At 45.5% G+C, this 22,290-nt stretch overlaps 1 protein-coding gene across 1 annotated transcript in view; it reads left to right on the top strand.

Annotated features, from left to right (window-relative positions):
• MED24 (mediator complex subunit 24) overlaps window positions 1-22,290 on the top strand; it is a 105,286-nt gene that overhangs the window by 66,733 nt on the left and 16,263 nt on the right. Inside the window, exons 21-22 of the mRNA XM_044298419.1 lie at window positions 3,550-3,731; window positions 3,822-3,915. Coding sequence (XP_044154354.1) covers window positions 3,550-3,731; window positions 3,822-3,915 — 276 coding nt within the window. The remainder of the gene's footprint in view (window positions 1-3,549; window positions 3,732-3,821; window positions 3,916-22,290) is intronic.

Raw genomic sequence — 22,290 nt, 5'->3', positions numbered from 1 at the left:
TCCAAAAACCATGTGGCATTCCTTTCCTTCTGCACCCTGCCGTTTGCCCGTACAGCGGTCTACAACCACATATGAGGTGTTTCTGTAAACTACAGAATCAGGGCCATAAATAATGAGTTTTGTTTGGCTGTTAACCCTTGCTTTGTAACTGGAAAAAAAATATTAAAATGGAAAATCTGCCAAAAAAGTGAAATTTTGAAATTGTATCTCTATTTTCCATTAAATCTTGTGCATCACCTAAAGGGTTAACAAAGTTTGTAAAATCAGTTTTGAATACCTTGAGGGGTGTAGTTTCTTAGATGGGGTCACTTTTATGGAGTTTCTACTCTAGGGGTGCATCAGGGGGGCTTCAAATGGGACATGGTGTCAAAAAAACTGTCCAGCAAAATCTGGCTTCCAAAAACCATACGGCGCACCTTTCACTCTACGCCCCGCTGTGTGGCCGTACAGTAGTTTACGGCCACATATGGGGTGTTTCTGTAAACGGCAGAGTCAGGGCAATAAAGATACAGTCTTGTTTGGCTGTTAACCCTTGCTTTGTTAGTGGAAAAAATGGGTTAAAATGGAAAATTAGGCAAAAAAATGAAATTCTCAAATTTCATCCCCATTTGCCAATAACTCTTGTGCAACACCTAAAGGGTTAACGAAGTTTGTAAAATCAGTTTTGAATACCTTGAGGGGTGTAGTTTATAGAATGGGGTCATTTTTGGGCGGTTTCTATTATGTAAGCCTCGCAAAGTGACTTCAGAGCTGTAGTGGTCCCTAAAAATTGGGTTTTTGTAAATTTCTGAAAAATTTCAAGATTTGCTTCTAAACTTCTAAGCCTTGTAACATCCCCAAAAAATAAAATATCATTCCCAAAATAATTCAAACATGAAGTAGACATATGGGGAATGTAAAGTCATCACAATTTTTGGGGGTATTACTATGTATTACAGAAGTAGAGAAACTGAAACTTTGAAATTTGCTAATTTTTCCAAATTTTTGGTAAATTAGGTATTTTATTATGCAAAAAAATTAATTTTTTTGACTTTATTTTACCAGTGTCATGAAGTACAATATGTGACGAAAAAACAATCTCAGAATGGCCTGTATAAGTAAAAGCGTTTTAAAGTTATCAGCACTTAAAGTGACACTGGTCAGATTTGCAAAAAATGGCCTGGTCCTTAAGGTGAAAATGAGCCTGGTCCTTAAGGGGTTAAAGGGAACCTGTCACCGGGATTTTGTGTATTGAGCTGAGGACATGGGTTGCTAGATGGCTGCTAGCACATCTGCAATACCCAGTCCCCATAGCTCTGTGTGCTTTTATTGTGTAAAAAAAAAAAACGATTTGATACATATGCAAATTAACCTGAGATGAGTCCTGTCCCTGACTCATTTCACATACAGGACTCCTCTCAGGTTAATTTGCATATGTATCAAATCGTTTTTTTTTTACACAATAAAAGCACACAGAGCTATGGGGACTGGGTATTGCAGATGTGCTAGCAGCCATCTAGCAGCCCATGTCCTCAGGTCTATACACAAAATCCCGGTGACAGGTTCCCTTTAAAGTTAAATTGCGTTCACCACAAAATTGCTATCCTGAAGTATGTCTTCTTAGAACTCTGTATTGTCCCTTCCCTCAGTTATTCCTCCTGGAAATGTATGAATAAATTGGTACCCGCTGTTCCATACCAATCTCTGCACAGGCTGGCAGGGATCACTGTGTATACAAATTGTTATGATACTTATGGGCCTAGAGGAATGACTGAGAATTGTTCCCTCGTTAGATATGTGCAGGTCAGAGGATATTTTACAAAATTCAGGGGATTTTTAGATCACTGATATGGAGAAAAAAAAAAGCAACTGAGAATTCGCATAGAGACACTCCAAACATGTAAGGAAGAAGGAGGTTTGTCCCTCCCGAACCCGTGGTCCTACTTTATAGCTGCACAATTGCAGCATGTTAGGGGTTGGATTAGAACACATGAATTAGACTCCTCGGCTGAGATAGTTGCTCATAGTATGAAGCAGAGAGCACCTATTGCTTCGATTTGAAGTGAGCGGGCAGCACCCTCTAGGTAGGAAACTTCCCACAATTTCCCTCTATAACCAAAGTTTGGTCAAAATTCAAGGAACTGGCAAATTTAACCGGTTTTAGCGAGAATACGCCATTATGGCGGAATCCCCAATTACCAGAGATATTCAGACTAGAAGGCTTTTCCCCATGGGAGGAGAGGGGCATACTATTTTTGGGCCAAATTCAATCTCAAGGACTGTTCAAATCTTTTACTCAGCTTCAGGAAGAGTTTGGCCTACCCAAAACGGCATTTTTTTTCAATTTCTGCAATTAAGACATGCTTGTCATACACAATTTCTGAAGGGTTTGATGGTTGTCACCCCCCCCCCCCCCCCCCCCTCCTGTGGTGAAACAGCTACTGGAGAGCAGGTCCACAAAAGGCCTGATATCACGACTATATAAATTTATACTTGACACCAATGCCTCCTCAACTCCCTTGGTAAAAGGAAAATGGGAAGAGGATATAGGAACAATATCTCAAGAACAATGGACTGATGTTCTGGCTTTAACCACTAGTCTTACGCTGAATGAATCTCGGAGATTGTCCCAGCTATACCTAATACACAGAGTGTATAGAACCCCAAAATTTCTATTCAAAATAGGTGCTCGACCGGGCTCCTCATGCCCTCGCTGTGGAGAAATAGAAGCAACACTGCTTCATATGGTTTGGAACTGCCAAAATTGGAGGAAATTTTGGGAAGATATACGTGAACTCGTAACAGTTACGACCCAGATACGATTGCCTAATGATCCAAGAGTCTGTGTATTGGGTATTCTGGACTCTTCAGAAATAGACGATAAGCTGTCATTGTGCATACATAGAATGCTGTTCCAGGAGAGGGTTTTACTTGCTAAACACTGGATAAGAAGTAATCCGCCCAACAAACAGGGATATATAAATCGGCTGAAATACAGTTTTACACTTTGAGAGAGGAGTCTATGTCAAGAGAAAATGTCCCAACAAATTCCTGTCGATATGGAGGAGTTGGGTGGAGAACAGGAGTTTGGCTTCTGCGGCCCTATCAAGAGATCGCATACGAGGGCAATTTTCTCTATTGGGCCAGATATCTTAGCACATGCTGTTGAATGGGAGATGTCGATCGATCACTTTAATTTCAGCTCTCATTGAAATGGCCTTCCTGAGACATAATTAATAGAGAAACAAAGGTACTGCAACTGTCTCTCTGTTGGATCAAGTGAAGGGGGGAGGGGGGGTTGGTTGGATGTTACACACTAATTCTGCAATGTCCTGTATCCTTATAATAACATGTATCTGTCTTTCTATCCTGTACTACGATGCCTTCATGTTAATATTGTGACAGTCTCATTATGTTGGAAAGACTCTGATGTATGGACTGACAGGATATTTGTTGTTTTATACAAAATCTTTATTTTGTTAATGCCTTTATTGAAAATCGATAAAAACTATTTTGATTCAAAAAAAGATATATGTGCAGGTGACCTTTGTTAAATTCCTCTCTTTCTAGGAGCTCCTTAAAGAAACTCGGATGGAATTTGCATTGCGAGCAGTAGAACTTCTCTATGCCATCTTCTGTCTGGACATGCAGCAGCTCACACTCACTCTCTTAGGACATGTATTACCATCTCTTTTAACTGACTCTTCCAAATGGCACACGCTGATGGACCCCCCAGGACGGGCACTGGCAAAGTGAGTGTATCTCTCCCTTAGGCTCGGAATTGTGAATGTGTGCCCTAAAAGCTGTATGGTGTTACTCTGCTCCTCACTGTTTTATTGCAGATTGTCTGTTTGGTGCGCAATGACATCATATTCCACCCATAATAAAGGACAGCCATCCCCCCGCCAGAGGAAAAGGCACAGAGAAGATATTGAAGTGAGTGACAATTGTATTATAACCGTGGAAGAAGAAATGAGTGGTGCTGGGGCGAGACACCTACATGTGCTATTTAAAAAGAACACTGCACCTATAGCTGCCAACTGTCCTGAATTTGCAGGGACGGTCACAAATTTTCAGTGACCGTTCTAGTCCTAGCAAATGTGGGCTGTCCTATGCCCAAAATGAGTAGGTCTAATGTAAGCTCTGCCCATAAGTGGGTGTTCTTGTATGGTTTGGGTGGCTTTGGGCATTCCTAGCACGGAGCTTACACACACCAGACTTGCCAACTAAAATGTTGGTAAGTATATGCACAGCAAAGGACATCTTATAATACCATACACTGTAGAAATGTATTGTGTGGCACAACAGCCAGCCGTGGAGGGTTCATGTTTCAACTTCTACAACTTGAATGCGCAGAAAAGGGCTTTTCTCGCTCGTATCATTGGGGGACACAGGAGACCATGGGTATAGCTGCTGCTGCCACTAGGAGGAGACACTAGGCAAAAAAAAAAAGTGCTAGCTCCTCCTCTCGGCTATATCCCTCCTGCATACACTGGGCTAATCAGTTTTAGCTTAGTGTCTGTAGGAGGCAGGACTGAACAGAAGAGGATGAAGATGGGGTGAGTATAACCCCCTCTATCCACCACCTCCCCCAATCTCTCACCCCCACCTCCCCTCTCCACCCCTCCATTCCCCGGCCAAATGCTGTTGCCTCCCGGCTCGGTTTCTCTCCTTGCACCAGTACCACTTCCCAGGGTCACATTCCCTCCTGGGGCGACCGCTACATCTAGCTGCCGGGCATAGGGTACGCCCGTTCCAGGTCTCCTTGGTCTGGGGTTTGAGAATACCATGGCCATTCTTCCCGGCGCATCCTGGAGTTTGGGGGGTGGGGACTGTCTCCCAGGGGCGAAATCTCTTGCGCCTAGATGTCCCCCTTCTCCAGGAGCCTGCTGAGCTCCGTCTCCGGGGCCTCTCTGTCCAAAAAACAAAAAAACGTACTTGACTGCCACCTTACTGAGTTTGGCTTCCCCATTACATGGCTGTGTAGTTTTAAAATTAACCCCTTCCCAGTTGAGGCTAGGGGTTTCAGTTTTCGAATACACGACTGTTTAAAAAATAATAAGTTACCCTGGTACTATCAAGTGCTAAATGTGGTGTCTGTTGCAGAATTAACGCCCTCTAAGGTGGTGCATGTGCGCTCCCCCCATGTAGTTACTGCCACACTTCTCTGTAACAAGTCCACTAGATGTTTTACATGTTGTCTCAACGCCCCTTCCACTGACACGTATTGGCCGTGTATTTCCATTAACACTGGTTGCTGTATATAGGACCATATTCCCCTCGTTACTTAGACACAGTAATGGCACTACCAATGTATACCTTGCATCCTATCATATGACCTTCCATCCATAGACGGACTAATTGCACTGCCCACGTATACCGTACATCATAGTGTAAGGCTACTTTCACACCTGCGTTAGGTGCGGATCCGTCTGGTATCCGCACCTATAATGCAAACGCTTGTATCCGTACAGAACGGATCCGTTTGCATTACAATGAACCAAAAAATATATAATGATAATGCAAACGGATCCATTTTCAATTGCACCATATTGTCTCAGTGAAAACTAATCCGTCCCCATTGACTTGCATTGTAACTCAGGACGGATCCGTTTGGCTCTGTATCGTCAGGCGGACATCAAAACACTGCAGGCAGCGTTTTGGTGTCCGCCTAGAGAGCGGAATGGAGGCTGAACGGAAGCAAACTAATGCATTCTGAACGGATCCCTATCCATTCAGAATGCATTGGGGCTAAACTGATCCGTTTTGGGCCGCTTGTGAGAGCCCTGAAACGGATCTCCTAAGCGGACCCAGAAACGCCAGTGGGAAAGTAGCCTTACTAACTCTTCAGGTGGAGTAATTACCACTGGATGCCTCACACTCTAGCATTGCCCCCTCTCTTAGGTGGCGTAAATGCACTACCACTGCATACTGTACAGCCTGTCTCATTACTCCCCTCCATAGGTGGCGTAATCGCACGACCATTGGAGACTGTACAGCCTGTCGCATTACCCCCCCCCCCTTAGGTGGCGTAATCTCACGACCATGGCATACTGTACAACCTGTCGCATTACCTCCCTTCATAGGTGGCGTAATGGCACAGCTGGCGCTTGCAGTTTTAGCTGATTCATCCACTCATTCCTGATGACATGGTCATCTGCAGTACTTCCATTCTCTGACCAGGTATTCGCATTAGTATGCATGCTATAGCTGATGAGCCATTTACTCCCGGTTGCGCACTATTGCTGGGTTTTCCCTGGTTGGCATAACCTCCTAGTTTCTCTGACATTGGTCTACCACATGGTGTGACACCATCAACACTGCCTCTTTTAAGAGATGAGTAATAGCTTTGTAGGGGACACACCTTTTCAGGGCACATACTGTGCATCAACTGCTTTTCCCCCCCTCACCGGACGGAGTCATGGTGCTGTCGCATCTTGTCAATGCTAATAGATGTTTCGTTGCTGGAACGCAACCCCCTTTCGACGTTATGCCCCTCCGCAAGACCAGTAATTGCGCTCCCTGCAGATGCTGTTTCTGTCTACCTGGCCAGTGTCCATACTCTTAAGGTAACTGTTCAAGAACGCCAGATTTTCTCTAGTATTTTTGTGACGTCGGACATAGTCACATTCTCTCCTGTAGAAGTATTTCTCCTATCTCGGACCAATCTGTGCATTCCACTGTTGACCACATTGTCCCCTTCAGGCAGAGTCTCTACACAGTGACAGTAGATGGTCTCTACAAATCTACACACCTCCGATTTTCGTCAACTTTGCTTCTACCTATCACTATTTTTGTTCTTTAGCCTACAGTTGGGTCTGCCTGATCCAGGCAATTTGTGGAGTATCAAGCAGCTTCTTTTGTTAGAAGTCTCACTGCAAGCCTCTACGGCTCTGGGGGCATCAGTCTTCCACAGTACCTGCTCCTTAGGGAGCGTTTCCTTTTTTAAGCAGAGATGTATGCTGCTATCCTTACCTTTTGGATCGGCTTTCAGGAGTGTATTTCAGGTGAATGTATGTGCTCTCTCATGTTTTGAAGCCTGCTGTCTTGTAACAGTGCGGTTGCTCAGTTTCCTCAGGCTGTCTAATGCCAGTCATGATATGGTCCTAGATCCAGCATTACTCAGTCTTCCATTTGTCCAGTGGCGGACGTTGCTTTGGCTGCACTCTTCTGCCACATTTACCTCTGCTGCACAGCTGAGATGCTATTGATCCCCGAGGACAGTCTCTTTTCCTCTCAGACTACTCCCCATTTGCCTATGGTTTTTCCTCTGATTGGTTCCCGTTGTGGCTTTTTTTTCCCTTTGGCCATCCCTTATCTCTGTCTTGATGAGTGATCATATTCCATACTTTATAATTCTCTTCTTGTTCTGGATTCTTTACAAGGGAGTAGCTACTCTCTATTTTATTTTACAATTTGGCCCACAGGTGTCTCCTCGCGTACCTGGGAGATCCCTACAGGACTAGTCCTCTGCCAGTTGCCCAGTAATTTCTTCCAGTTTTCCCAGTTTTTCCTGGGTTGAAGTATGCCATCCCGATACTTAAACATTTGGTATATTCGTGTCTGGGTATTCCTGTTGCTTGTTTGCCAGGTCTCGTGCATACCCAGATTCTACAGACTAATTTCTGTTGCGTAAACACCCCTCGGTTTTCCATGGGGCCTATTGTCATGCAAGACATCCTGTGTTTCCAGTCCAGGTCCCCACAGCAATTCTGTGGTCCTCGTTATCCGGAAGTACCTTCCGCACATCACCTTCAGTCATCAGACATGCTTATCCTTCTTGTTGATATTATGTGCTGCTATCCACATCTTCTGAAGACTCCCGAGCCCTTGGGCTTTGTTTAACACTGGGTTTTCCTCTTTTTGCCCAGTCTGAGACCCGGTGCGTTCTACGCTCTCTGGCTGGCCTTCCCTGGTTAATGCTCTTCCTGTCGTATTCAGGGTTCCTGTGCATCCTTTCCCCACATTTCTGTGCGGGATCCCATGGCCAGCCTTAGATTTGTTCTATCCTTTTGTTCCCATGGTACTGCTTTGTAATGTCCTATGGTCTCCTGTGTCCCCCAATGATACGAGCGAGAAGAATTTTTTTGTGCTCACCTGTAAAATCCCTTTCTCGCTGAGTGCATTGGGGGATACAGCACCCTCCCAGTAAGTACATTGCTGGTTCTTTTTGATGGGTCCCACCTGTTCTTGGTTCTGACCCATCTCCAGATCTCTTTGCTCTCTTTCATACGATTAGTTTCTGTTGGCTTCTCCTGGCTGCTCCTACTGCTTTTGCACAAACTGATTAGCTCAGTGTTTGCAGGAGCTTTTTTGCCTAGTGTCACCTCCTAGTGGCAGCAGCAGCTATAACCATAGTCTCCTGTGTGTCCCCCAATGAACTCGGCGAGAAAAGGATTTTACAGGTAAGCACAAATAATCCTATTATCCCAAAGAAGTATTATCAAAGAAATTTGATAAGAATTTACCTATATTGATTGTTTAAGAACAATATTTTAACCTGGTGGCTCACCTCCCTTCTCCATTATGTATATGGTGCTCTGACTTTGATTCACACTATATATATATATATATATATATATATATATATATATATATATATATATATATATATATATATATATATATATATATATATATATATAAAAATAAGAAATTCCGCAGCACATCCAGGTTGTAAGAAAGTAAAAAAAGACTTTATTCACCAAGCATGCGACGTTTCAATCCTCTCAATGGGATTTTCCTCAGGCAGTGACATAGTAAGCAGTGCAATGTGCGTATTTAAACGCTTTCACATCATTAAACAATCAAATAATCAAAGTACATCCATTTAAAGAAAATACATTTAAAAATAGTGATACAAACAGTATTATCAACATCCTGATACATTCACATTGTATCCCCGAATTCAATTCAATGATGCAGTGTTAATCATTCCCATAACCAATTCGGCATATCATGTACAGCATAAAATATTTTAATTATGACAATTATCAATCCAGGTGCATATCTTCTGTGAAAATTAAATGTGCAGGTGTACCTTCAGCAGAGTGATGAGTCCGCTCATAGGAGTGTGCGATGGGGCCGATACACATGGGTCCCGGCGTCCCGGGTATACTACTGCGCATGTCGCAGGACCTTCCTAGGGGTTCCGATCACATGACCATCACAATGTGCTGATGGTTGAAGTGCGCATGTCCAAGGACCTTCCGACATGTGACCGCAGTCCGCACTAAACCCTCCGGTCACGTGATTAGATATATCACATGCTCTGGGCTAGATGATGTTGCTTGAGTGTATCACATGATCGGAACTCCATGGTAAGGCAATAGAAAAGTATGATAATATTCAGGACACGCAATATAAATGTAAATGTGTCATGAAACATCTACATCTCGAAAATATGGCTATATCTACATCATCATTTACGTCCTAAAAGGCAATAACTCATCAAACAATAAAAAATAGACATACAGATATAGACCTGAGCATGCAGCTGATCCACTACACGTACTGTCACTGGTCCTAGTGGAGTCTTACTGTGTATCGCATGCTCACCTTCCACACATGTCAGTATCGATGGGTCAGAGGTCAATCAGAGGGGATAAAGGTGATTGTATATCGATGGAAGTACCATCATTATACAAAGAGAATTGTACAGGTTTATCCCCGGAATCTAGAGGATGATCCCGAACCTGACATGCTGGATTTCCAGGGATGGTATCCATCTGACAGGCGGGACATTTCAGCTTGGGGCTTTATGGTGACAACATGGGCCACTTGTACTGAACTCCTCGAGTAGACTAGGGGACGATCTTGTAACGAAATATACTGATTTCAGTACTTTAAAAGAGAAATGGCGGTATTTACGCATAACACTCATTATTTCTCTTTGTATAATGATGGTACTTCCATCGATATACAATCACCTTTATCCCCTCTGATTGACCTCTGACCCATCGATACTGACATGTGTGGAAGGTGAGCATGCGATACACAGTAAGACTCCACTAGGACCAGTGACAGTACGTGTAGTGGATCAGCCGCATGCTCAGGTCTATATCTGTATGTCTATTTTTTATTGTTTGATGAGTTATTGCCTTTTAGGACGTAAATGATGATGTAGATATAGCCATATTTTCGAGATGTAGATGTTTCATGACACATTTACATTTATATTGCGTGTCCTGAATATTATCATACTTTTCTATTGCCTTACCATGGAGTTCCGATCATGTGATACACTCAAGCAACATCATCTAGCCCAGAGCATGTGATATATCTAATCACGTGACCGGAGGGTTTAGTGCGGACTGCGGTCACATGTCGGAAGGTCCTTGGACATGCGCACTTCAACCATCAGCACATTGTGATGGTCATGTGATCGGAACCCCTAGGAAGGTCCTGCGACATGCGCAGTAGTATACCCGGGACGCCGGGACCCATGTGTATCGGCCCCATCGCACACTCCTATGAGCGGACTCATCACTCTGCTGAAGGTACACCTGCACATTTAATTTTCACAGAAGATATGCACCTGGATTGATAATTGTCATAATTAAAATATTTTATGCTGTACATGATATGCCGAATTGGTTATGGGAATGATTAACACTGCATCATTGAATTGAATTCGGGGATACAATGTGAATGTATCAGGATGTTGATAATACTGTTTGTATCACTATTTTTAAATGTATTTTCTTTAAATGGATGTACTTTGATTATTTGATTGTTTAATGATGTGAAAGCGTTTAAATACGCACATTGCACTGCTTACTATGTCACTGCCTGAGGAAAATCCCATTGAGAGGATTGAAACGTCGCATGCTTGGTGAATAAAGTCTTTTTTTACTTTCTTACAACCTGGATGTGCTGCGGAATTTCTTATTTTTATACGTTTGGAGGTGGATCGCCTACCCAGCCGCTGGCACTCCGCATATACTTTACAGATAGTGGTGCTGCCCACACTTTCTTTCTATATATATATATATATATATATATATATATATATATATATATATATATATATATATATATATATATATATATATATATATATACACATACACATACACATATACATATACATATACACACACACACACACACCTTCTCATTCAAAGAGTTTTCTTTATTTTCATGACTATGAAAATTGTAGATTCACACTGAAGGCATCAAAACTATGAATTAACACATGTGGAATTATGTACATAACAAAAAAGTGTGAAACAGAAAATATGTCATATTCTAGGTTCTTCAAAGTAGCCACCTTTTGCTTTGATTACTGCTTTGCACACTCTTGGCATTCTCTTGATGAGCTTCAAGAGGTAGTCACCTGAAATGGTCTTCCAACAGTCTTGAAGGAGTTCCCAGAGATGCTTAGCACTTGTTGGCCCTTTTGCCTTCACTCTGCGGTCCAGCTCACCCCAAACCATCTCGATTGGGTTCAGGTCCGGTGACTGTGGAGGCCAGGTCATCTGGCGCAGCACCCAATCACTGATGGTGTGGGGGTGCTTTGCTGGCTACTTTTACACTCGAGTTTTGGCTTTCCGTTCAGGGTTCTCTCAAGCGGTCCAAAACGGATCAGTTTTGCCCTAATGCATTCTGAATGGAAAAGGACCCGCTCAGAATGCATCAGTTTGCCTCCGTTCAGTCTCCAATCCGCTCTGGAGGTGGACACCAAAATGCTGCCTGCAGCGTTTTGCTGTCCGCTTGACGAAACTGAGCCAAATGGATCCGTCCTGGCACACAATGTAAGTCAATGGGGACGGATCCGTTTTATCTGGCACAATAGAAAATGGATCCGTCTCCCATTGACTTTCAATGGAGTTCATGACTGATCCGTCTTGGCTATGTTACAGATAATACAAACTGATTCGTTCATGATGGATGCGTGTGGTTGTATTATTTTAACGGATCCGTTCTTGCAGATCCATGCTGGACCCAACCAAAACGCGAGTGTGAAAGTAGCCTTAAATAGTTAAGAAAAAATATAAAGAAAAATATGCACAAATATAAAAGCAAGCTGTTGTGTAAAATATATATGAATTGCAATTCATTAATTATATTGCACTAAAAGCTGCTGATTTCTCTTCACTTCCCTCTGTGCACTAAATTACTGAGGGGAGTAACTGCAGGAAATGAGTAGAAACAACCATGAACATTTGTGGTTACTTATATTCTTGTTATGCAAATGTTTCTCATTGGTTATTTCCCATACACGTAGCACACTAATCCTGACTTCTCCACTTATGTATTAGCTTAATGTCTTTGTATATTATTCCAAAGTTCTAAGCTTCTGTATCAGTTCCTGATTAAGCAAACAGTTCTCATGAATGATTTGTAGCAGTTTGTATTGGTCTGTTTATAGCAACATATTGCAATAGTGTCACTGGGTAATCTTTACTCACTATTAGGGTCCATTCACACGTCAGAATGTGTTTTGCGGATCTGAAACACTGACACCAGCAATGTGCATCAGTTTGCCTCCAGTCTCCATTCCGCTCTGGAGGCGGACACCAAAACGCTGCCCGCAGCATTTTGCTGTCCGCTTGACGAAACTGAGCCAAACTGATCCGTCTTGGCACGCAATATAAGTATATTTTGCAGACTGCACATCGCCAGCACTCTCATAGAAAATGCCTTTTTTTGTCCGCAATTCCTAAGCGTAGTTTTATTCCGGCCGCTTTTCGGCATGTTTGTAGTGCTGCCGCCGGAACTCCGGCCCCTCCATTATAGTCAATGGGGCCGGAGCGGTAGTCCAGGGGCACGCGTGCACTAGCGGCAGCACAGATCCGACAGGCTGTTCACCTGCCGGAACAGCCTGACGGCGGTTTTTGCCGCTAGTCTGAAAGTAGTCTAAACAAAGCTTGGCAGGGAAAAGCCCAGCATGGGAGGGGGAAGGGGGATTAAATGAGTGAGCATAGCTCCTTTTCCTTTTATTATTTTACTGCAATTCCTAGCTTTGGGCAACTTTTTTTTATTGTCTTGAAAAAGCAAGATTTGTGTACTCACCGTAAAATCTGTTTCTCTTCCATTCATTGGGAGACACAGGCATTGACCATGGCTATAGCTGTTGCCGCTAGGAGGCAGACACTAAGCACACAAAGTGTAAGCTCCTCCCCTTCAGCTATATCCCTTCCTGCAGGGACCAAGCTAATCAGTTTAGTGCAAAAGCAGTAGGAGAAGGCAGACATAAGAAAATCACATTATGTGCAAACCCAGAACCACACAGGCCTGAAAACGCCCATAAACAAAAAACTGGGTGTGAGCTGTGTCCCCCAATGAACGGAAGAGAAACAGATTTTACGGCGAGTACAAAAATCTAGTTTTCTCATCCGTCTCGTTTTGGGACACGGGCATTAACCATGGGACGTTCCAGAACAGTCCCTGTCGGTGGGCTTAACTACAAGAAAAAACTGTCGGCACTCACTCTGTTTGCACGTTGCACGGAATAGGAAATAATATCCACGTATATTCGAAGAAAATCCCAGCAATCGTGTCTTCAATCATGTGATGTTTATTTCATCAAATTTATCAAATCAGAAATGTCCACAATCCTGGACGTGTTTCGGCTAGCATGCCTTCATCAACAGGTACAGATATATAGAATGACCCAGTTATATATAATGGGATAAACTCCTCCCCTTGTGACATCATCACCTACTCCCCTCACCTGCACAGGTGGTGGGAGGGGTGTATAATTAACAAAAATACGCCCATCAGTAAATCACTAAAGCTGGGTATGTGTCTCAGATTACACTTCACAATCACATATATGCAGAAAAAACTTCCAAATCATATATATGTATATCCATTACAAAACGTATTTATTTCATACTTCCAGGTATATAAGATCCCTCACCGAATATTAGATGTCTGAAAAATAAAAATGTATGTATAATATTAGCATATCAAATATGCATGATCTCGTAATCTCTATTGAGGCCTCTAGGATGCAAAGTATCCAATGTATGGATCAAATAAGCCTCTCTGCGCAATAACAGCTTCTTCAAATCTCCTCCTCTCCTAGGTCTTTTGACCTGTTCCAATACTTGGAACCTCAATTGAGCAATCCCATGTTTGCACTGTTCAAAATGAAATGGGATAGGTAACATTAAATTCTTAGCACGAATAGTAGATTTATGTTTCCCAATGCGATCTCTAATCGCTTGTGTAGTCTCTCCAATATATAATAGGCCACAGGGACATTTTATCAAATAAATCACATTAGTGGATTCACATGTCAAAAAAGCCTTCAATTGAAAAAGGGCGCCCACTATGGGGATGATAAAATGTGGAACCTCTGATTATATGGGAACATTGAGAACAGTGCAAACATGGGAACGTGCCCTTACGTTGAGTCGCTAACACCAATTGTTTCAAACTCTTCTTTGTACTTCCAATATCAGAATGTACCAGTTTGTCCCTATAACTAGAATTTTTCTTATTGCATATTAATAGAGAATTTGCATATTAATGGAGCATATTAATGGCTTAACTACAACCCCCCCTGCCAATCGGAGAACGGCTGTTTGCAAAACTCTACGCCCCAAAGAAGCATCAGAAGATGCAAAGGTGTACATCCTGTAAAACGTAGAAAAAGTATGCAAAGACGACCAGGTTGCCACCTTGCACACCTGAAGCCGAAGCCCCGTGATGCATTGCTCAAGAGGCTCCCACTGCCCGAGCCGAAGGGTGGGGCCCGGTCATTAACTCGGTACGCTGCAACAATAGCCAAACAAATTCATCTGGAAATGGAAGTCTTTGACGCTGCCAGCCCTCATCTCAGCCCCTCTGGAATCAGGAACAGGGAATCCGTCCGCCTGAAAGATGCCGTCTGGGACAAATAGATATGTAATGCACGCACCAGATCCAGAGTATGGAGCAACTGTTCTCGAGGATGAGACTGCTCCGGACAAAATGAAGGAAGAATAATCTCATTTAGATGGAATGTCGACACCACCTTCGGCAAGAAAGACTGCACAGCGCTATGGACCAGCTTATCCTGATGGAGGATCAGGAAGGGCGACTGACATGACAGAGCCGTGAGTTCCGACACTCTACAGATAGAAATAATTGCAACCAAAAAAAAGCCACCTTATTATACAGGAAGCACAGCTGCAAAGGCTCAAAAGGAGAAGATTGGAGAGCGTTGAGCACTAGATTAAGATCCCAAGGATCCAATGGAGGACATAAAAGGGACGCAGCATTCAGCCCCCCCCCCCCCCCCCCCCCTGCAGAAAAGTCAGAATCTCCGAAAGCTAAGCTAAATTTAGCTGAAAAAGAATGGAGAGAGCCGGCACTTGCCCTTTGAGAGAGCTGAGAGCCAGCCCCAAGTCCATGCCCGACTGCAGGAAAGCCAAAAGTCACGGCAAAGAAAAACTAACGGGAGACAGCTGTTTCTGCTCGCACCAACTAAAGTAGGGTTTCCAAGTCCGGTGGTAGATTCTGTAAGACTGCTTTCTGGCACGAATCATAGTCTGGACCACTGCATCTGAAAAACCCTGAGCCTTCAGTACGGCGGTTTTAACAGCCATGCCATTAAACGTAGCGACCATAAATTCGGGTGGAAGATCGGCCCCTGCGACAGCAAGTCCTCACGAAGAGGAAGACGCCAAGGTTCGTCGGCGAGAAGTATGACTAGGGATGCATGCCACACCCTGCGTGGCCAATCTGGGACCACGAGAATGACTGGCAGTCCCTCGGACCTGATCTTCCTGAGAAGCTGCGGAATGCGTGTAAGAGGCGGGAACATGTAATGAAAAGTGAACCGACTCCATGGGATCAACAGTGCATCGCATGCCAGGGCCCTGGGGTCCCTGGACCGTGCGACGAAGTCCTCAACCTTATTGTTGAAACATGAGGCCATGAGATCCACATCCGGCTTACCCCACCTCTCGCAGATGTCCCGAAAGACCTGCGGGTGAAATGCCCACTCGCCAGGATCGAGACACTCTCGGATGAGAGAGTCCGCAATCCAGTTGTCTACGCCTGGAATGTGAACTGCCGATAGTGCTGGAACCTGTTTCACTGCCCAGCTGAAAATGAGCGCCGTCTTCTCCGTGACTGTTGGGCTCCGGGTGCCACCCTGGTGATTGATGTATGCCACCGCCATGGAGTTGTCGGACTGCACCCGCAGCGGACAACCCCTGAGATGGTTGACCAAGTGTTACAGAGAGAGCCAAATCGCCCTCAACTCCAGAACATTGATTGGAAGGGAGCGCTCCTCACGTGACCATATTCCCTGGACCGAAAATTTTTCCAACACTCCCCCCCCCCCCCAACGGAGAGGGAGAAACGAACGCCACGATGTCGGCATCGGAAATCGGAGAGGCCATCTGAGGGCCCGGATAACATTGGGGCAAGGAGATGCATTAGCCGATCCAAGGAGTCTGGGGAGCGATCCCAGCTGGATGGAATGGCTCGCTGAAGCGCTCTGGTATGGAACTGAGCATAGGGAACTGCTTCAGAGGCAGAAACCATGTGCCCCAGAGCCCGCATGCAGCGATGAATGGGAACCAGAGCTGGCCGCAACAATGAGCAAATCTGAAGATGGAGAGTGGATAGTTTTTCCGGAGGCAACAACACCATGCCCAGATAAGTCAATCGCTTCGATGGATAAAGATCAGACTTCTGTCTGTTCACGATCCATCCAAAGCACTCCAGGGTATCCAGGACTATGCTCGGTCTGTCTGCCGTCCCTTAGACTACATCCTGGTCAAGGGTCCGTTGTTCTAAGTAAGGGATCGCCTTGATCCCCCTGGCATGGAGCAGAGCCATTACCAGGCCGAATGGGAGGGCTACAAATTGGTAGTGAAATGGACCCACTGCGAACCGAAGAAACCTCTGGTTACTGCCGCATATGGGCACGTCAAGACAAGCCACCTTGATGTCTATCGAGGACAGGTACTCCCCCGGTTCCATGGACGCAATGACCGACCTCAGTGACTCCATCCGGAATCTGAGGACGCAAAGGAAACGGTTGAGCGCTTTGAGGTCTAGAACGGGACGGACCGTTCCCTCTCTTTTTGGGAACCACAAAGAGATTGGAGTAAAACCCCTGAAAACGGTCTTGCGCAGGAATCGGAACAATCACACCATGAATTTCCAGAAAAAAAGAATCTGCGGCTGTGGGAGAGGCCGGAGGAGACGACCAAAAAAAAACGGGATGGAGGGGAGGATTTGAAATCCAGCTTGTAGCCCTCTGCAATGACCTCCCTCATCTACGCAGGGAGCCAGCCAAACATGCCGAAACGCATTAAGCCGGCCGCCTTCCCGAACGGAGGGCCCGTCATGCAGCAGAGCTCTTGGGGTTAAAGGACTTGGAGCCCTGTTGACGGAAATGCCAGGAAGGCCGCGGCTTAAAGAAAGGCTTAGTCAAATTCTCCAGAAAAGGATAAAGGACATTAAGGCGTTTTGGCAACCTAAAACGTCTATCTGGAAAATTCCACCCATTTCTTCCCGCTGCCCAACCTACGGAAAACGGGAATGGGCGCGTTCTCTGTCTAGGGTGATACAGGATGTCTCCAATACCAACAAAGCTATTGTGGATATATTGGGGCATTTATCGGCAAGGCAGTCCTCTGACCGGTCTGACTCTGGGGATCATGGGGCTCCTGACCATATCGGCCGCCCTACAAAATGGGCCAGAACTTCCTGCCCCAAAAGGGGTTCTGTGTCTCCCGTGTCCTCGGCCTCTCGTCCTCCTGCTAGAGATAATCACTCATTTTGTGGGGCGGCCGATGTGGTCAGAAGCCCCATGATCCCCAGTCAGACCGGTCAGAGGACTGCCTTGCCGATAAACGCCCCAATATATCCACAATAGCTTTGTTGGTATTGGCGACATCCTGTACCACCCTAGACAGGGAACGCGCCCATTCCTGTTTTTCCGTAGGTTGGGCAGCGGGAAGAAATGGGTCCGGAGCCAAGCCGCTTGATGGCGGCGCAGCACACGCAAAGCGGAGTGAGTCTGAAAGAGGGGATGGAAATTTTGCGCGACATGATGTGCAGGCAAAATGACGCACCAACTGGACCGCCTGCTGGACCTGGGTTCAGACATAATGACACCTCTATATAGAGAAGGAAGACCAGCACTCTCAATTGCCGGTCTTCCTTCTCTATACTGCTCGTCGGGACGCCTGCCTGCTGACACGTGCACCGCAAGTATTCTAGTGCAGTGCCGACCTTTATCTACAACATAATGACACCTCTGTCACCCCAATGAGGCAAATGGGAAGGTTAGGCCCTGCGAGAAGGGACAAACGCTTACCCAGCCTGTGTCCCTCCAAATGCCAGTCAGACCCTCATTTCCCGCCAGGAGCACTAAAATCCGAAAGTGGGCATAGCCCACTCTCCGACTGCTCTGCCGCTGACGTGGGGGCGGGCAAACACAAGCCCCACCCCTCAAAATTCTGCCAGTACCCGTCCATCCTCCTAGGCCACACCCCTCACTCTCAGGCCCCCACACCGCCATCCCTGGCCACCGGAGGCAAGCCTACAGTCATAGGCCACACAGAAACCGGGGCCTCGAATAATAATGGTCCCAGCTGCCCCAGAACTAAGCTGATGCGCCGACATAGGAAATGGTGCTTCATCAGGACAACCCCGCCCCCTTCTCTCCCGTTGCACTCCAGAGGACGCCATCAGCCCAGGAAGCCGCAGCAGACGCGCTGCGTGTACAAAGAAAGCAGCCACCCCCTTGCTGCAGCAGCATCCCAGGTATGTTAACCCTTATAGGAGATTTATGCCCAAGTCCACACATAGGGAGAAAGGAATACTGGCATGGGTTCTGGAGGTGGTACTGAGGGGGTTACTGGAGGGAGGGTGGAGGGGAGCACTGCTCCTACTCACCTGTCCAACGTCTTCTGTTCCCCTGACTCCAGCCGGCTCACCACCTTCGGTGTGCGGTCCCTTGGTGAGGGATGCTACACCGGAACAGAGGGGACTTTCGCTGGGGCAGCCGTGGTGATGTGCTTGCTGGCGGGATACAGAGGTTTTTACAGGGACCTCTGGTCCTCCTTTTCTTCTACAGAGCGGGAACGATCAGAGGGTTTGGGTGACCCCATGGTCTACAGTCTCCTGGGTGGGAGTGCAGGCAATTTTTACCCGGACTGCCTGAAGCTTCCCGCTAGAAAAAAAAAACTGACAAAATTAGTAAATAGCAGACCTGCAATGTAGGAAGGGTCTGCCTCCTACAGACACTAAGCTAAAAACTGATTAGCTTGGTCCCTGCAGGAAGGGATATAGCTGAAGAGGGAGGAGCTTACACTTTGTGTGCTTAGTGTCCGCCTCCTAGCGGCAACAGCTATACCCATGGTCAATGCCTGTGTCCCCCAATGAGACGGATGAGAAAACACTTTAATATAGTTTTATAGCTGTGAGAACGTTGTTTCTTTGATGGAGAACTCCCTGTGTAGATAAAGAGTTAAATGATAAATTCCTGGCTGTGTGCAGCCACGACTAGGAGGTCCAACATTACCAACCTGTATTATAGTCCACAGCTGAATTTCTTATGGTTGGTATGGAAAACAGTCTGCAATGCAATTTGCTGACAGACACCCCAAACAACTGAGCTCCAAATAATAGGGATAAAAGTGATAATGTCAAAATTACACTTAGCAATTCAAAGCACTAGATGACAAACAGTACATGTATGTAAAATATGTCAGGATTGAGGGTTATGGTTTTTTTTTTTTAATTTTTTTTTTTTAACTTCAATGTGGCTTTTTTTTTTTTTTTTTTTTTGGGGTGTTTTTTTTAATCTCCCCCACCCTTCTAGTAGGACCTGTCAAAGGTTGCATATTAACCTGCTCCATGGATCTATCGCTGTCTTTACTACTTTTTAGTCCCAGCATGTAAACTTGACATATCCGGGGGTTAGGTGGATTGTCCTCAGCAGTGATGGTAACATAGTAACATAGTTTATAAGGCTGAAAAAAGACATTTTTCCATTCAGTTCGGCCTGTTATCCTGCAAGTTGATCCAGAGGAAGGCAAAAAAAAACTGAGGTGGAAGCCAATTTTCCCCACTTAAAGGGGTTGACCGGGTTCAGCGCTGATCCCGGACATACCAATATTTTCACCCAGGCAGCCCCCCTGAGGCTAGCATCGGAGCATCTCGTGCTCCAATGCGCTTCTTTAGCGCAGGGCAGAGTCTCTTGTTTTCAATAAAACACTGCCGGGCGGAGACGTCCACCCGGCAGTGTGTTCGGTGACGTCACCGTCTCTGATGGGCGGGCTTTAGTGCTGCCCTAGCCTCAAGCAGAGAGTTCCATAGTCTCGCTGCTCTTACCGTAAAGAATCCTCTTCTATGTTTGTGTAAAAACCTTATTTCCTTCAGTCTCAGAGGATGACCCCTTGTCACAGTCCTGGGGCTAAATAGATGACGGGAGAGATCTCTGTACTGACCCCTGATATATTTATACATAGTACTTAGATCTCCCCTCGCTCGTCTTTTTTTCTAATTTTTGATCTTTCTGGGTACTGTCCCCCCCCATCCAGTTATTACTTTAGTTGCCCTCCTCTGAACCCTCTCCAGCTCTGTTATGTCTGCCTTGTGCACAGGAGCCCAGAACTGTACGCAGTACTCAATGTGTAGTCTGACTAATGATTTGTAAAGTGGCAGGACTATGTTCTCATCACAGGCATCTATGCTCCTTTTGATGTAACCCATTATCTTACTGGCCTTGGCAGCAGCTGCCTGACACTGGTTTCTACAGCTTAGTTTGATGTTCACTAAAATTCCTAGGTCCTTTTCCATGTCAGTGTTACCCAGTGTTTTACCATTTAGTATGTACGGGTGTCTTGCATTATTCCTTCCCATGTGCATAACCTTACATTTGTCCGTGTTAAACCTCATCTGCTACTTCTCTGCCCAAGCCTCCAATCTATCCAGATCGCTCTGTAGTAGTATACTGTCCTCTTCAGTGTTAATTACTTTACACAGTTTAGTGTCATCTGCAAAAATTTATATTTGACTATGCAAGCCTTCTACAAGATTATTAATAAATATATTGAAGAGGATAGGGCCCAATACTGACCCCTGAGGTACTCCACTAGTGACAGTGACCCAATCGATCTGAATGTGTATCGTTAATAACCACTCTCTGTTTTCTATCACTGAGCCAGTTACTCACCCACATACAGACATTTTCCCCCAATCCAAGCATTCTCATTTTATATACTAACCTTTTATGCGGTACAGTGTCAAATGCTTTGGAGAAGTGTGTGTGTGTGTGTATATAGATATAGATATTGTGTATATTGTATAAAAGTAGGAAAAGAGTATCTGGTCATGAGATGGGCACATGAGGCCTTTAGGCAGTTTCGGTTAGGCAAGATGTTGGTTTTGGTAATAAACCAAGCTCTGCTGGCGTGGGTCTGGCAGAACAAAGGGAAGGTACGTGTCACCGAGGTTCCTGGCCTCGGTGAAATAAGAACCGGTAATTTTCTGTGTCAGCGGCAGCTAGTGCTCGCTGACACTGTGTTACTTAGTGTGGCTGTAAAGCCAATCTGGGCCGGTTCTTATTGGGAGCAGCCAAAGAGCAGGGTGGGTGGCTGTTCCCCACGTCCAGGCCAGGTGGATGCCCTCTCACCAGCCTCCCGTGGTTATGCAGGTGTTCACCCTCACGGGCTTGAACAAAGGGGGGGGATATGTGAGACAGTGACAGGTCTCACACAGGTTAGAGGCAAGGAAAGGGTGAATAGTTCGGTCCACACCCCTATTCCACCACAGGTGAGACCAGCTGGAAGTAATCAGGCTGGCACAAAGCACCTCCCAGGGTGTCAGCAAGGGGGGAGTCTGGTACCTGTGGACAGAGGCCTGGAGGCTCTGTGTGGTTCAAGCCAGGAGGGCTGACAGACCACTATTCCCCATGTGTGCTGAGACACTGGACTGGAGGCAGTGGGTGTACTGTGCTCTGTACAGCCAGGAGGCTGGGGGACATTGGCTGAGAAAGCTGCACCTGTTCACAGGGTGTGAACAAGGACTTAGGTGAGTCAGGAAACTCTGTGTTAGTTAGAGCCTAGCCGGGCAAGTGTTTATTATTTTATGTGGATGTCACATGTGTTAGGTGAAGCTGCGACTTCATGATAACCTGTATTGGTTGAAGTGTGCACAATAAATGCACGGTTTGGACCTGAAACCTGGTGTCCTAAAGTCGTATCTGTGAGAATGACCCCCAAATAAGAGGCGATCCCTTACAATTGGTGTCGGATGCGGGCAAGTTGTCCATGAGAGAAGGGCAACGGTCGGTTGCTAGGAGCAACGCTGAGACTGCAGGTGCTGCTAAAAGCTGTTTTTTGCCGT

Source organism: Bufo gargarizans, chromosome 6, assembly GCF_014858855.1.
Source record: "Bufo gargarizans isolate SCDJY-AF-19 chromosome 6, ASM1485885v1, whole genome shotgun sequence".
NCBI lineage: Eukaryota > Metazoa > Chordata > Amphibia > Anura > Bufonidae > Bufo > Bufo gargarizans.
Note: the sequence above shows the minus strand (reverse complement) of the source record. Positions and strands in the feature narration are given on the sequence as shown.